Here is a 16,823-nt window from a genome sequence, read left to right as displayed (position 1 = left end):
TGATATACAATAAACAACCAGCTTCCACAACATCTCTGTAGTTGGAAACATGATTTCAGTTCCCTCTCACTGCTGCAGAGGGCGACAGTGTGCAGAAAGTTTCAGCTTTAAATAGTTTTTATGTTTATTTTTCAGGATCTGAATGTATTTACCAGATATGAAGACAAATAAAATTTAAATCTTTTCTTTAAATCTGTTCTTTTGTGCTGATTTATTTCTCACTTTCCCTTTTATTTTAAAATTTTATTTGGGATGTTGCTAAAATGAAGATGCACAGACACAGTTTGTATTGAAGAAGACCTTAATTGTCATGTTAGCTGTTTATCTTCTTTTCAGTGCATTTAAACTCTTTGGGGTCACTCAGTGAAGCAGAATATGTGGCAGTTTACAGAGTATGAAGCCTTTTCAGTATAACAGTCCATATTTGTTAGTGACAGCTGTAGATCACTGACTGAATCATTTTCATACTTAGACACCTCGACTGTGAGAGTTTGTTCAACTACTGTACAACAAGGTCACCAATGTGAACAATCAATGCTTCTGAAACTGAACCTCTAACTGTAATGATTAATGAATTTAATGTCAAGTGTAAACATATTAAGATGCAACTCAATCATAAAAAGTGAAAAGTACTGAAAGTAACTTTAAATGTGTGTAAACAATCAGTGATGGATGGTAAAATGTTGTCTCAGGGTTGTGATTCAGTATCTCTGATGTTTCACTGCCATCTAGTGGTGACGCTTCAGTGTTGCAGATTCAGGCTTCATCACTGAGGTCTCCCTCCACTGTCTGCTTTAAAGGCTCAGTTCACCGGAACAACAAAAAACATATTTTCTCATTTTCCTTCTGTGGTGTCTAGCCCTGCAGATAGTTTTGTCACATGATTTCTTTAGACTGTGCACAAACTGAAAGATTAAGATAATAAAAATGTCTCATTATTACTCTTAAAGACAAGACAAGTGTCTATAGAACAGGAAACTTGGGTGTCACATACGCCTATACTGTCACTTGGCCCCTCATGCATATTCATAGTGATAAGAAAGAGGAAGGAAATGTACCCATTTACCTTAAGCCTGATATTTGACTTCTGTTCACAGATCACAGACGACGAGTATCTTAACAGACAACGCCCTTCTCTGCTGTAAGTAGAACAGTTTACTGATATGACTATTACATGTTGTTTACATTATTTGATGTATTTTATTGTCTCTGAAGCCTCACAGAGAGATGAGAGGAGCAGCTATGAGTTTAACGGCAGCAGCGGGTGGATTTGTTGTCTTCCTTCTCTCTGTGTCAGGTACTGTATATCTACATTTACATTGTAGGACATTTAACATACTTATTCAGAGTAGCGTGTTGAATTAAGACAAAATGGTGAATAAATTTACCATTATAGGTAGTATTAGTATTAATTGCTGAACACTAATAATGTTATATTAAGATGTTGAGCTGTGTCTGCGTCATGAGTGGTGGGGGTGGGACCTGGCTGATATGGTTTGTCCTCCCTCCCTCCATAGATTGTAAGAATCATATATTTTTATTCATGCATATGAATATATTTATAGTTCTATGATGGTACAGCAATGCACTGAGAATATCATCTTGACCATGATGTTTTTAATCAGTTTGGTGATGTCTGCACTCTGTACTGTAGAGCTGGACAACTGTTTTAGCTGTTACAACTATGACAGTTGCCCCTCCCTGTGAAAACTTCTTGACACCTATTTTATTTTGGCGCTTCTCAGAAGTTTCTCACATGTCATGTTCTGCATTTCTTTCTCGTTTTCACACTTAACTGAGCAGCAACTTGAGCAAACAACTGACAGAGAAGAAACTAAACAAGATAAGCACAGACTATAATGATTCAGTTTCTTCTTCTATCTTGTTCAGTAAAACCAGAATGTCGTCTTGAACATGATGTTTTTAATCAGTTTGGTGATTTCTGCACTCCATGCTGTAGAGCTGGACAACTGTTTTAGCTATTACAACTATAACAGTTGCCCCTCCCTGTGAAAACTTCTTGACAGACGTTTCTCACACGTCATGTTCTGCATTTCTTTCTCGTTTTCACACTTAGCTGAGCAGCAACTTGACCAAACAACTAACAAAGAGGAAACTAAAGACAAACAGACTCTCTATGATGTTTGTTCTTTTCATCCTGTTCAGTAAAACCACATTAATGTTCACAGCTTCAATATATTCTTGTTCCTTCACTGCACCTTCAGACTGTACCATGCTCTGTCTCATTGCAGAGAGATTAACTATACACTGCATTTAAAATAGTTTTTTGTACTGCAAAAGTATGTATAAATATTTTTGGACTTTTCTGTGCCTGAGTTCACCCAGTTCAGTTCTAATTAGACTGATGCACAATGAGGAGCTTAGAATGACAACAACTGCAGATAAAATCATATTGGTGCCATGATCCACTTTGTCTTATTCATTTATTCTTAACTTGTTATAAATCTGATTGTGGTTTCTGATGTGCTCTCTGTTACAGTGGTACAGGGTCAGAATGACTGGGGAGTGACTTACACTTCTACTCACATCTGTGCCTTAAAAGGATCAACAGTGGACATAAACTGCACCTACAGATACCCATCCAGGATAAATAATGTTAATACTACAGTTGATGAAACATTCTGGTTTACTAAAGAGAGGATTAATGAACATGTGGATCTGAAAACAGACTCAGAGTACGCAGGTCGTGTGCAGTATCACTGTGATAAGAACGACTGCACTCTGAGAATCACAGACCTGAGAGAGAGAGACTCAGCTGAGTACAAGTTCAGGTTCATAACAAACCAACCAGGAGGGAAATATACTGGTGTACCTGGAGTCACTTTGACTGTCAGAGGTAACATTTTCACTGGAAGATTTAATCTAGTTTCAAATGGTTAATATCTTGGAAATAGTTCAGTGAATGTGTTTGTGTATGAACATAAATTATATTTCTGTTCTTTCTTCACATATCCAGATCTCCAGGTGCAGGTGATCCCATCAACAATCAATCCTTCCTCAGCAGAGCTGAAGTGTCAAAGCAGCTGTCATCTACCTGATCGTTCTTCCTTCATCTGGTACAAGAATGGACAGAAAATTAGTGGAGAAACATCTTCTTCATATTCAACCGACTTCAATCATACAGACAGCTACTCCTGTGCTGTTACAGGATATGAGGATTTCGCCTCTCCTTCAGTTTGTGAGTTTACTTCAGTCTTCCACTAACATAACATCATCTTGTAAAGCCTTTTATGTATCTAAAGTACTGTACAATGACTTCATGTATTTCTAGTATGAGTGACCCCACTGCCTCACTTGTTATTGGCACCATGTTTTCTCACTGAGCTCTACTGTTGTCAGTATCAATACAATACAACCTGCTCTGTGTTACTGCAGAGCAATATGGAGTTTTAACAGTTTAGAAGTGTTTCATCCTTCCTGTTAAAGAAACTCTTTTACCAGGAGTCTATTATATATTCAGTCTCACTGTGACAACTAAAGAATGGGGGGATCACTGCTGTCTTCATAATACATTTCACTCTGTATGTTAACTATGTCACAAACGCAATGTCAAAAATTTTCCAAGGTAACAGACAATTTAACATGAGCAGCAACGAGGGAATCAACTTTCACTCCTCAGTTTGTGTCACACATTTGCTTCCTACATTGTGTCAGTTATTCCACTGTTGACCAACTATGTTTTCTCCTCCAGATGCTCCAAAGCTTCCCTCTGTGTCAGTGAGTCCCTCTGGTGAAATCATTGAGGGCAGTTCAGTGACTCTGACCTGTAGCAGTGATGCTAACCCAGCAGCTAAATACACCTGGTACAAGAAGAATGTAAATCCAGACCTTCAACCTCTCAGTAAAGAACCACAGCTTGTCTTCAGCTCCATCCAGTCCTCTGACTCTGGAGAGTATTACTGTACAGCTGAGAACCAGCTGGGGAAGAAGACATCTGAATACATTATTGATGTGAAATGTGAGTAAAATAGTCTATTTAGAAAGCAACATACAGCTGTTAATCTCCTCAACCTTGTTAAACATGTTAAACATTTGATTTGATCAAGTCTGCTTTTTTCAGCTCTGACTGTTTAACATTCAGTCTGCTGCTGTAGTTCACTGAGCAGCTTCAGTTCATCATGTTTTACTAATGCAACCATTCCTCATTTTATTGTTAATTCATATTAATATATCTCCTCCAGATGCTCCAAAACTTCCCTCTGTGTCAGTGAGTCCATCTGCTGAGATAGTGGAGGGCGGTTCAGTGACTCTGACCTGTAGCAGTGATGCTAACCCAGCAGCTAATTACACCTGGTACAAGGAGAACCAAACACTGCTTCAAAGGTCAGAAGGACATTTTCATTTTACCTCCATCAGTTCTGAGGACAGAGGGATCTACTACTGCAAGTCTGAAAATAAATATGGACTGGTCAACTCTTCATTTCTATTCATTGATGTCCACTGTAAGTACAAAATATCTACAGATATTTTAGGTCAAGGGTGGATTCACAAATTGTTTCGAGTTTCATGATTTGAAGCAAAGAGGACATTCAACCAACTGCTCGATTTTTTTTCTAGGAAAGCAAAGACAAGGCTGGTCATGTGACCATACACAGCAAAAACAGTCAGGTTAATTAACAGCATGATGGCAAGAACATTTTAGCTTTAGAAAGCTACAGGTTCAACATACAGTAGACTGACATCATTATTATCCCAGAGGGAATGACTAAAATTAGTTTTTTATATAAAACTTTGACACCTCCTGCTGGCAGTTCAAATAATTGCAGACTTCAATTTGTCAGAAATTTCAACTAAAACATTCAAAACCATAATCATTTAGAAGATTCTGTAATTACATTAAAGGGATATACACATGTACACAACAGAAATAATTCTTTAATATTATACATAATAATATTAATGAGAAGCATCTCCATAAATGTTTTCTTCCAGATGCTCCAAAGCTTCCCTCTGTGTCAGTAAGTCCCTCTGCTGAGATAGTGGAGGGCAGTTCAGTGACTCTGACCTGTAGCAGTGATGCTAACCCAGCAGCTAAATACACCTGGTACAAGAAGAATGTAAATCCAGACCTTCAACCTCTCAGTAAAGAACCACAGTTTATCTTCAGCTCCATCCAGTCCTCTGACTCTGGAGAGTATTACTGTACAGCTGAGAACCAGCTGGGGAAGAAGACATCTGAATACATCTTTATTGATGTGAAATGTGAGTAAAACAGTCTATTTAGAAAGCAACATACAACTGTTTAATCTCCTGAACCTTGTTAAAAACTGGAACATATTTGATTTGATTAGTTTGATCATGTCTGCTTTCTTCAGCTCTGCCTGCTTCACATTCAGTCTGCTGCAGTAGTTCACTGAGCAGCTTCAGCTCATCATGTTGTACTAATGCAACTATTCCTAATTATATTGTTAATTCATACTGATATATCTCCTCCAGATGCTCCAAAACTTCCCTCTGTGTCAGTGAGTCCATCTGCTGAGATAGTGGAGGGCGGTTCAGTGACTCTGACTTGTAGCAGTGATGCTAACCCAGCAGCTAAATACACCTGGTACAAGGAGAACCAAACACTGCTTCAAAGGTCAGAAGGACATTTTCATTTTACCTCCATCAGTTCTGAGGACAGAGGGATCTACTACTGCAAGTCTGAAAATAAATATGGACTGGTCAACTCTTCATTTCTATTCATTGATGTCCACTGTAAGTACAAAATATCTACAGATATTTTAGGTCAAGAGTGGATTCACAAATTGTTTCGAGTTTCATGATTTGAAGCAAAGAGGACATTCAACCAACTGCTCGATTTTTTTCTAGGAAAGCAAAGACAAGGCTGGTCATGTGACCATACACAGCAAAAACAGTCAGGTTAATTAACAGCGTGATGGCAAGAACATTTTAGCTTTAGAAAGCTACAGGTTCAACATACAGTAGACTGACATCATTATTATCCCAGAGGGAATGACTAAAATTAGTTTTTTATATAAAACTTTGACACCTCCTGCTGGCAGTTCAAATAATTGCAGACTTCAATTTGTCAGAAATTTCAACTAAAACATTCAAAAGCATAATCATTTAGAAGATTCTGTAATTACATTAAAGGGATATACACATGTACACAACAGAAATAATTCTTTAATATTATACATAATAATATTAATGAGAAGCATCTCCATAAATGTTTTCTTCCAGATGCTCCAAAGCTTCCCTCTGTGTCAGTGAGTCCCTCTGCTGAGATAGTGGAGGGCAGTTCAGTGACTCTGACCTGTAGCAGTGATGCTAACCCAGCAGCTAAATACACCTGGTACAAGAAGAATGTAAATCCAGACCTTCAACCTCTCAGTAAAGAACCACAGTTTATCTTCAGCTCCATCCAGTCCTCTGACTCTGGAGAGTATTACTGTACAGCTGAGAACCAGCTGGGGAAGAAGACATCTGAATACATCTTTATTGATGTGAAATGTGAGTAAAACAGTCTATTTAGAAAGCAACATACAACTGTTTAATTTCCTGAACCTTGTTAAAAACTGGAACATATTTGATTTGATTAGTTTGATCATGTCTGCTTTCTTCAGCTCTGCCTGCTTCACATTCAGTCTGCTGCAGTAGTTCACTGAGCAGCTTCAGCTCATCATGTTGTACTAATGCAACTATTCCTAATTATATTGTTAATTCATACTGATATATCTCCTCCAGATGCTCCAAAACTTCCCTCTGTGTCAGTGAGTCCATCTGCTGAGATAGTGGAGGGCGGTTCAGTGACTCTGACTTGTAGCAGTGATGCTAACCCAGCAGCTAAATACACCTGGTACAAGGAGAACCAAACACTGCTTCAAAGGTCAGAAGGACATTTTCATTTTACCTCCATCAGTTCTGAGGACAGAGGGATCTACTACTGCAAGTCTGAAAATAAATATGGACTGGTCAACTCTTCATTTCTATTCATTGATGTCCACTGTAAGTACAAAATATCTACAGATATTTTAGGTCAAGGGTGGATTCACAAATTGTTTCGAGTTTCATGATTTGAAGCAAAGAGGACATTCAACCAACTGCTCGATTTTTTTCTAGGAAAGCAAAGACAAGGCTGGTCATGTGACCATACACAGCAAAAACAGTCAGGTTAATTAACAGCGTGATGGCAAGAACATTTTAGCTTTAGAAAGCTACAGTTTCAACATACAGTAGACTGACATCATTATTATCCCAGAGGGAATGACTAAAATTAGTTTTTTATATAAAACTTTGACACCTCCTGCTGGCAGTTCAAATAATTGCAGACTTCAATTTGTCAGAAATTTCAACTAAAACATTCAAAAGCATAATCATTTAGAAGATTCTGTAATTACATTAAAGGGATATACACATGTACACAACAGAAATAATTCTTTAATATTATACATAATAATATTAATGAGAAGCATCTCCATAAATGTTTTCTTCCAGATGCTCCAAAGCTTCCCTCTGTGTCAGTGAGTCCCTCTGCTGAGATAGTGGAGGGCAGTTCAGTGACTCTGACCTGTAGCAGTGATGCTAACCCAGCAGCTAAATACACCTGGTACAAGAATGTAAATCCAGACCTTCAACCTCTCAGTAAAGAACCACAGCTTGTCTTCAGCTCCATCCAGTCCTCTGACTCTGGAGAGTATTACTGTACAGCTGACAACCAGCTGGGGAAGAGGTCATCTGAATACATCTTTATTGATGTGAAATGTGAGTAAAACAGTCTATTTAGAAAGCAACATACAACTGTTTAATCTCCTGAACCTTGTTAAAAACTGGAACATATTTGATTTGATTAGTTTGATCATGTCTTCTTTCTTCAGCTCTGCCTGCTTCACATTCAGTCTGCTGCAGTAGTTCACTGAGCAGCTTCAGTTCATCATGTTGTACTAATGCAACTATTCCTAATTATATTGTTAATTCATACTGATATATCTCCTCCAGATGCTCCAAAACTTCCCTCTGTGTCAGTGAGTCCATCTGCTGAGATAGTGGAGGGCGGTTCAGTGAATCTGACCTGTAGCAGTGATGCTAACCCAGCAGCTAAATACACCTGGTACAAGGAGAACCAAACACTGCTTCAAAGGTCAGAAGGACATTTTCATTTTACCTCCATCAGCTCTGAGGACAGAGGGATCTACTACTGCAAGTCTGAAAATAAATATGGACTGGTCAACTCTTCATTTCTATTCATTGATGTCCACTGTAAGTACAAAATATCTACAGATATTTTAGGTCAAGGGTGGATTCACAAATTGTTTCGAGTTTCATGATTTGAAGCAAAGAGGACATTCAACCAACTGCTCGATTTTTTGCTAGGAAAGCAAAGACAAGGCTGGTCATGTGACCATACACAGCAACAACAGTCAGGTTAACTAACGGTGTGATGGCAAGAACATTTAAGCTTGAGAAAGCTACAGGTTCAACATGCAGTAGACTGACATCATTATTATCCCAGAGGGAATGACTAAATTAGTTTGTTATATAAAACTTTGACACCTCCTGCTGGCGGTTCAAAAGAATGGCAGACATCAATTTGTCAGAATATTCAAATAAAACATGCAAAACCATAGTCATTTGGAAGATGCTTAATGGCATTAAAGGAATCTAGACATACACAGAATAGAAATAATACTTTAAAATTACATATAATATTGAGATGCATCTCCATAAATGTTTTTCCTCTAGATGCTCCAAAGCTTCCCTCTGTGTCAATGAGTCCCTCTGGTGAAATCATTGAGGGCAGTTCAGTGAATCTGACCTGTAGCAGTGATGCTAACCCAGTAGCTAATTACACCTGGTACAAGAAGAATGAAGACTCACCAAAAGCATCAGGACAGATCTTCACCATCACTGATGTCAGACCTGAACACAGTGGGAATTATTCCTGTGAAGCCCAGAACAGAAGAGGACGCCATAACTCCACCTTGCATCTGACTGTTGTGAAAAGTAAGTTATACTCATTGATCTTTACACACACACACACACACACACACACACACACACACACACACACACACACACACACACACACACACACACACTATCTTATTGAAGAGGTTTATCTTCTTTCTGTTGTCCCATTTTTTAGGGAAATCAGTATTAATGATGAACATCATCAGGTTGACTCTGGCGGTCCTGATACTGATTCCTCTGCTTCTCTTGATTCTGTGGATGAGGTAAAACAATAAAGACAACATCCTTTCATTTATCTTCTTATCCAAACATTTTCAAAGTTTTAAGTTTATAATTTTAATTTAGTTAAAGATTTATTATTTTTGTTGGATTCAATGCAGGAAGAAGAAAGCTCTGAGCTCCACCACTGAACTGAATGAACCTGTAGAGACTATAGAGGTGAGAGAGAGAAACCTTATTGACACAACTTGCCCTAAAGTACAGTTATAATTATTTGATTTGTAAACGTACTAGAACACATTTTGTTATCAACATGAAATCATTAATTTTAATTATAAAAACAGCTTTCTGGTTAGAAACCAGTAAATATTTCAGCACAGAATTAAGTCTGAAGCATTATTATTAAAACATTTTTTTTAAATCTCTTATTATGCAGATTACACAAATGATGCTTGTTGAGTCTCATATTATCATCTCTCTCCATCAGCTGGACTCTTGTCCCGTGTATGAGGACGTCTCAGACTTGAAGGTCAACACTGGAGCAGAGACAGATGACGAAGAGATCTACGAAAACCTGAAGTAAAATCCAGTCAGGTTGGAGCCTCCTGAAAGGTACAAAACAGGCTGACATCAGATTCATAGTTACAGTTATGAAATGTACCTCATCTAAATGTCATGTGATTTTGTTGTGATGCAGTTGAACCAGAGGCTGGACTCACCTGATGGAAACAGAAAGTAGTACAACAGTGAAATATGAGAGTGGAGAGAGAGAGAGGCTGTAGAGGACCATGTGGACGTTTTCATGTTCAGTTTTCAGCAGCAGCAGCAGCAGGTAGAAGTGAGCAGCACAGACAGTCAGTAACAGCATGTAGCAGAAGCTTTGAGAAGAATGTGCTGATGGCAGCTTGAACTGAATCATGTCCACGTGTCAAACATGATTGATTGTTTAGATCAGTTGAATATCAGGTGGTGTGTGTGACTCAACTGATTTATAATTTACTGAGTGTTCTGTCTGAACTAATGCAAGCTTATTTTTAGTTATATTACAGATATTTAGGATTAGAGCTGCAATGCAAACTGTTATTTTAAATGTGTACATACTGTAATTAATCACTTTTGAGGAATCCTGATTGGCTTCTTGTGCAGTTTACTGTATATTTTCACACATCAAACATAATCTCAGTTCTATTACACTTTGCTGAATGTCACATTACCCAGGTATTGCAGTGGCTGATATACAATAAACAGCCAGCTTCCACAACATCTCTGTAGTTGGAAACATGATTTCAGTTCCCTCTCACTGCTGCAGAGGGCGACAGCTTTAAATAGTTTTTATGTTTATTTTTCAGGATCTGAATGTATTTACCAGATATGAGGACAATAAAAAATGTTAATCTTTTCTTTAGAACTGTTCTTTTGTGCTGATTTATTTCGAGTTTAGGAGGAAACTTGTACTGAATCTGAGGCAATGAAAACATATCCGTTATCTATCTTTTTTATTTATGAGCTAATTTTTATGCCAATGACATTTTGCTTACACAATCTAACCATCTAACCCAGGTGTTCCATTTCCTCAGACTCATCTAGACACAGTCTGCACTTGATTGAGATCTGGACTCTTGTCAGTGTAATATGTATCAATTTGCAATTTACTGTATCAATTAACAAACACAATTCACAATTTGTGAAAAGCCAAAGACCTAAGCTATATAACAGATCGTTTTTAATAAAAAGAAAGAAAGAAAGAAAGAAAGAAAGAAAGAAAGAAAGAAAACGTTGGAAAACATACATTTTAAATCCAGTTGTAGTTTGACAGTTTTGCCACTAGATGGCGGTAAAGAGCTGTATTCTGCTGACAGTCAAATCTACTCCAGCATCTCATCTCTTTTTTTGGCCATTTTCTTTATTGGAGGGTGGAGGGGACTGAGATTCGAAAGTGGTTGGTAAACAAAGCATGTAAACAGAACTCTACTTGACATGTTTGGAAGTGTCAATACACAGTAAACACATCAGCCATCTTGTACATCTATAAATCGTACACTGACCGACTAAACTGGCAATTCTATAGCCTACACTTTCTCATGTTTAGATGTAAGATTGACAGGCAGATTGGTGTTAACATCAACACTGATGGGGGTGTTGTAGTGGACCGTTATATGACGAAAGAGCTGAACCTGAAGCATAGACTGTATAAAAGAAACCTGCACCTACCGTTACCAAAACACTGACCATAGATGAATAAATTAGATGTAAAAATATATAACTTAATTATAGGAAGGTACATTTTTAGGACATGTAGCTACGCTACCGTTAGCAACAGTTAGCAGCCGTTAGCAACCGCTAACGTTAGTGACTGTTGGTAACTGTTGGTGCTGCTAACATTAATGACAGACTGACAGTTAAACTTATTTTCCGAATCTACCCAGCAACAAGAAATAGTATTTTCTGATTGGCTGGTAGGTCGCTAACTCGGGACAGCTAAGAACGCCTCCCTGTTCATTTTTGTATATATTAGTTTCTGTGCGGTGGGATCCATCACCTCTCAGCATGAGAAATAACAGATATGGGTGTGAACTGCTTGAAATGCGTCAATGTCTACATTTATATAACCTGTGTGTAATTGTCTCATTGATTTTTAATGGTATATGACAAGATGTTATGGACATCTTTTTTATTTTGTTTAGTTAAATTAATGTTAAAATAACATTACAATCAATTGATAATTTGTAAATATAGAAAAACTGTAGTGATTTTAAAAAAAAAAGAAAAAACATTTGAGCTGTGTAATGATGTTGATTTCCTGGCTTTGTGGTTACAAGGCTGACTGTTAAGCTGGCAGCTGAGGTAGTGTGTGTTTACAGAAATCAGTTTGTATGCGAGTTAAACGTTTTATTAGTTATAGGCTACCGTGATTAACATGATATTTTGTGAACTGAAGCTAAATTGATATAACCAGTGTGTAATTTTGAAATTGTCTCATTAATTTCTAATGTTTTAATGATTGAAAAAACAAGATGTTAAAGGAAGAATGGAAGTGTTATTTTGTTTAAATAATATTACAATCAAATGATAATTTGTAAATCACTGAAGTATTTTAAAGTTTAATTTGTAAGACCTGTGTATAGTCATAAAATTGATTACACATATGTTTATATAATTTCACTTGAATTTGTTAAAAAACAGGCACTGTAAATTGGCCTGTCCTCAGCAAGAGGTCACAATGTCAAACTGCTAAAAGTGTATAAAATGTGAGAATGCTACAAATTAAATAATGAAAGTTGACAATATAATATAATTAATGCTACAATTTAAATAATGAAAATTGACAATATAATATAATTGGACAATATAATATAATACATAAAGTGAACTGTACATTATATTTCCATTAAAAAAATCAATGTTGTGTCCTCACTTTATATCAATATTTTTTAATAATTCTGAATAAATGTCATTTATAACCTTCAGGACCCCCTTTCCTCTCCTTGCTCTTGTTGCTGACAGGAAAAGGTGCTTTATTCTGACCAACACAGGGGCAACTCTACACAGAGGCATATTAAAACAGGAGAAAATGGACACCTAAGACTCGAACAGCGACTGAACTGAAAACCCTTCAGGAGGCTGGAGGTCGAGGCAGAACCTGAGACGGCACCCCTCTGGAAGCCAACGACGGGGGTCGCCGCGCCTAACAGAGACATCGCAAAAAACATTGGAGGGATGCTCAGAAAAGATCAAGGCAGATGTCACTCAGGAGGTAGAGCGGTCGTCCACCAATTGGAATATCGGAGGTTTGATTCCTCCAGTCAGCATGTTGATGTGCCTGTGGGCAAGATACTTTATCCCAAATTTCTCTCGATGGCTACACCAACAGTGTATGTGTGTGAATGGTTAGTCTCCTCCTGATGAGCAGGTTGGCACCCTGTGTGCTAGCCTGTGTCATCAGTGTATGAAAGTGTGTGAATGAGTGAATGTGACATGTAGTGTAAAAGTGCTTTGAGTGGTCAAAAATATTACAAAGGAGCTATATAAGTACAGTCCATTCACCATTTATCAAGACAGGCCGGGGGTGTGCAGAATGCAATGCAGCAAATAGACCCCCCCCCAAATACTCCAAGAGACCAGAGTATAGAAGAGGCATATACAAGCAGACGTACTCTTGCAAGTGAGATGTAGAGAAGAAAAACTAGGAAAAGGCATTCAAGGGAAATAAAAACTTAGAAAAAAACTTAGAAATGAACAAAACAGTGAAAATGATTGAGAAAGCAAACGTTCTGAAAAAAGAAGGCTAAAATGAGATAAACCAAAAATAGACTCTACGGACATTAATTGAGCAGATGACATCAGGAACCCAACTTAGGAACCCTAACATCGAGAAGGCTCTTCTTTTCCACAATGTTCTCTGGCAGGAACTCAAAATGAATAAACAACCTCATGTGTCACGAAGACGAACCACTGGCAACAAAACAGGTAATGTACAACTGGCATTATCAGGCAAGATGCTAAAGAAATAATGGCTTATTCATCAGATTCACCAGTTTGGTTTAAGTTACAAGTTACTGAGTGAAAGAAAAAAGAACAGAAAAAGTCAACATTTCTGCAAGGTATCAGCCAGACTGTTAAGGAGTTCTTTCTGAACATGTCTCCAGTGTTGGGTGTCTGTACTGTAATCACATTACTTTTATCTGTAACTCACTAATTGAAAAGTACTAAACGTACATTGAAATGTTTGTTAGATGTTTCACTGTCCTCTAGTGGTGAAACTTCAGTGTTGCAGATTCAGGCTTCATTACTGTTTGCTTTAAATGCTCAGTTCACCTGAATAACAACAAATATTTTCTTGCTTACTTCCTGTGGTATCTCTCCCTTCATAATTTTGCTCTCAAATGTTAAAATATGGGTTTTTTCTCAATGTCATAAATACACAGTTGCCCATAAAGTTGGAATAAAATATTTTTTACCGACTGTAGAGGAAAACGTGATTGTCACATACGCCTAGGCATTTAGTTCCTCATGCATGTTCATAATAATAGGAAAGAGGAAGGAAATGTACCCATTTAACATCCTGATATCTGACTTCTGCTCACAGATCACATAAGACGAGCATCTTAACAGACAACTTCCTTCTCTGCTGTAAGTAGAACAATTTACTGATATTACTACTGTCAGTGATTTTTAAATATGCAACCCATATGTCAGAGAGTAGACAGGAGTCCGGGATGTCTTACGTTGAAAAGGTGTATTTACTTGATCAAGGAGAAGTGAATGAATTATCAGTACGTTATGTTCTGAGGCTCCCTTCACTTCTGAAGTTTCTGTCCTCCAGGGCAAAGATTAGTTTGACCCAATACATGCCAATGATTGACGTAAATGATGGAAAATTCCCTAACAACTATTACATGTTAGCTGCTGCTCCCCAGGACCAACACTAACAGACTCAAAAACTCATTTGTCCCCCGTGCCATCAAACTGTACAACTCCACAGTGGCAGGGGGAGGAAAGAGGACACATAAGAGGAGTAGCACCTGAAACTCATAAAGACTCTCTCTTTTATTATTTATTACTGGATACTTAAAAATGTAATACTCACTTGACTACAATCGTAACTTATCCTTCAGTTATCCAAAACCTCCTGTACATATACATATATACTTTCCTGTACATATACATATATATATATATATATATTTACAATGCATATACTTGCAATTTGCACACTGTTTTGCACTCTCCCCGGTATTTATAATGTGTGTTTTTACTGTGGAAGATGTGTGTTTTTATACTACTTTGTGTGTTTTTATTCAACCTGTACTTATTGTAGTGTTGCACTGGAACTTAAATTTCCTGAGGGGAACCTCCCCAAGGGATCAATAAAGTTACTATCTATCTATCTATCTATCTATCTATCTATCTATCTATGTTGTGTATATTATTTGATGTATTTTATTGTCTCTGAAGCCTCACAGAGAGATGAGAGGAGCAGCTATGAGTTTAACAGCAGCAGCGAGTGGATTTGTTGTCTTCCTTCTCTCTTTGTCAGGTACTGTATATCTACATTTACATTGTAGGGGATTTAGGGTTGATGTATGTGTGATACCATATGATGAATAACTGTTAAACGTTACAACACCAAACATTTGCTTCTGTTTATACCTGTGTACTGTAAACTATAGTTGTTGAATGGAGGCAAAATATCAGTAAAATCAGTATTCACTGCTGAACACTTAAATAATCAGTATTCACTGCTGAACACTTAAATAATACTACATTAAGATGTTTATATGTGCCTGCATCATGAGGAGTGGGAGTGGGGCCTGTCTAATATTATTAGTCCACCGTCCCTCAACATTGTAAGAATCATATATTTCTATTAGGGCTGTCATGAGTTAACATTTTTAATTTTTTTCTGAATGTACTTTAAAAGGGATATTTTTCAAGTTTTTAATACTCCTATTAACATGGGAGTGAATACATATGCTTGCTTAATGCAAATGAATGTTTATTATTAATTAAACAATCCAGAAAAATGAAATACTGCATGCTCTGCTGTCAGTTATGATATCAATTAGGAACTACTTGCATTCACTCACCTGTTCACGCACATACCTTGGTTGAGCAGGAGGAGGTCTCTCTGTATCAGCTGCTTGGCCAGTGACTGCTATTTGAGACTTGACGTACTCTTTAATGTAAATAACTTTGGTCTTGTGGATAGAACATCTGGCAGGGCCTTGGAGCTGAATTTGCTGTTCATAAGACCCTAACTTTACTGCTGCCTGGCTTCCCTATCTCTAAACTACAGGCCAGGACAGTGTCAAACAGAACGTGCGATAAAAAAAAATAACATCGTTAAAATGCATTTGCATTATCGATGCGTTAAATTTGACAGCCCTAATTTCTGTGATGTTTAAAACCCATTCATTTATTTCTGTACATTGTACTGTGGAGCCAGACATCTGTTTTAGGTGTTACAACTATAACCGTTTCCCTTTTCTGTGGAAATGAATCCTGTTTCATTTCAGTCACTCTCAGTAGTTTCCCACACTTCATGTTCTGCATTTCTCTCTCGTTTTCACATTTAGCTGAGCAGCAACTTGACCACAGAACAAAGAGACAGGAAACTAAACAAGACAAGCACAGACTTTCTAATGATTCAGTTTCTTCTTCTCGTCAATATATTCTTGTTCATTCATTGCACCTTCAGACTGTATAGTGTTCTGTCTCAGTGCAGAGACAGAAGCTCTAAACAATTACTCAGTTTCCCTTTTCTGTGAAAATGCATTGACACCTATTATAGATTGATGCACAATGAAGAGCTTTGAATGACAACAACTGAAGATCATATTGGTGCCATGGTCCACTTTGTCTTATTCACTGATTCTTAACTTGTTATAAATCTGATTGTGGTTTCTGATGTGCTCTGTGTTACAGTGGTACAGGGTCAGGATGACTGGGGAGTGACTTACACTTCTACTCACATCTGTGCCTTAAAAGGATCAACAGTGGACATAAACTGCACCTACAGTTACCCTTCCATGATAAATAATGTTGATACTACAGTTGATAAAACACTGTGGTTTACTAAAGGGAGTAATGATGCACCTGTGGATCTGAGAACAGACTCAGATTATGCAGGTCGTGTGCAGTATCACTGTGATAAGAAGAACTGTACTCTG

General features: G+C 37.5%; 1 protein-coding gene across 1 annotated transcript in view; it reads left to right on the top strand.

Moving 5' to 3' along the window:
• The first annotated feature begins 2,386 nt into the window (after positions 1 to 2,386).
• Positions 2,387 to 16,823, top strand: part of LOC128381096 (B-cell receptor CD22-like) — a 28,598-nt gene continuing 14,161 nt past the window's right edge. Inside the window, exons 1-2 of the mRNA XM_053341051.1 lie at positions 2,387 to 2,416; positions 2,515 to 2,857. Coding sequence (XP_053197026.1) covers positions 2,387 to 2,416; positions 2,515 to 2,857 — 373 coding nt within the window. The remainder of the gene's footprint in view (positions 2,417 to 2,514; positions 2,858 to 16,823) is intronic.

Source organism: Scomber japonicus, chromosome 2 (genome assembly GCF_027409825.1).
Source record: "Scomber japonicus isolate fScoJap1 chromosome 2, fScoJap1.pri, whole genome shotgun sequence".
Lineage (NCBI taxonomy): Eukaryota > Metazoa > Chordata > Actinopteri > Scombriformes > Scombridae > Scomber > Scomber japonicus.
Note: the sequence above shows the minus strand (reverse complement) of the source record. Positions and strands in the feature narration are given on the sequence as shown.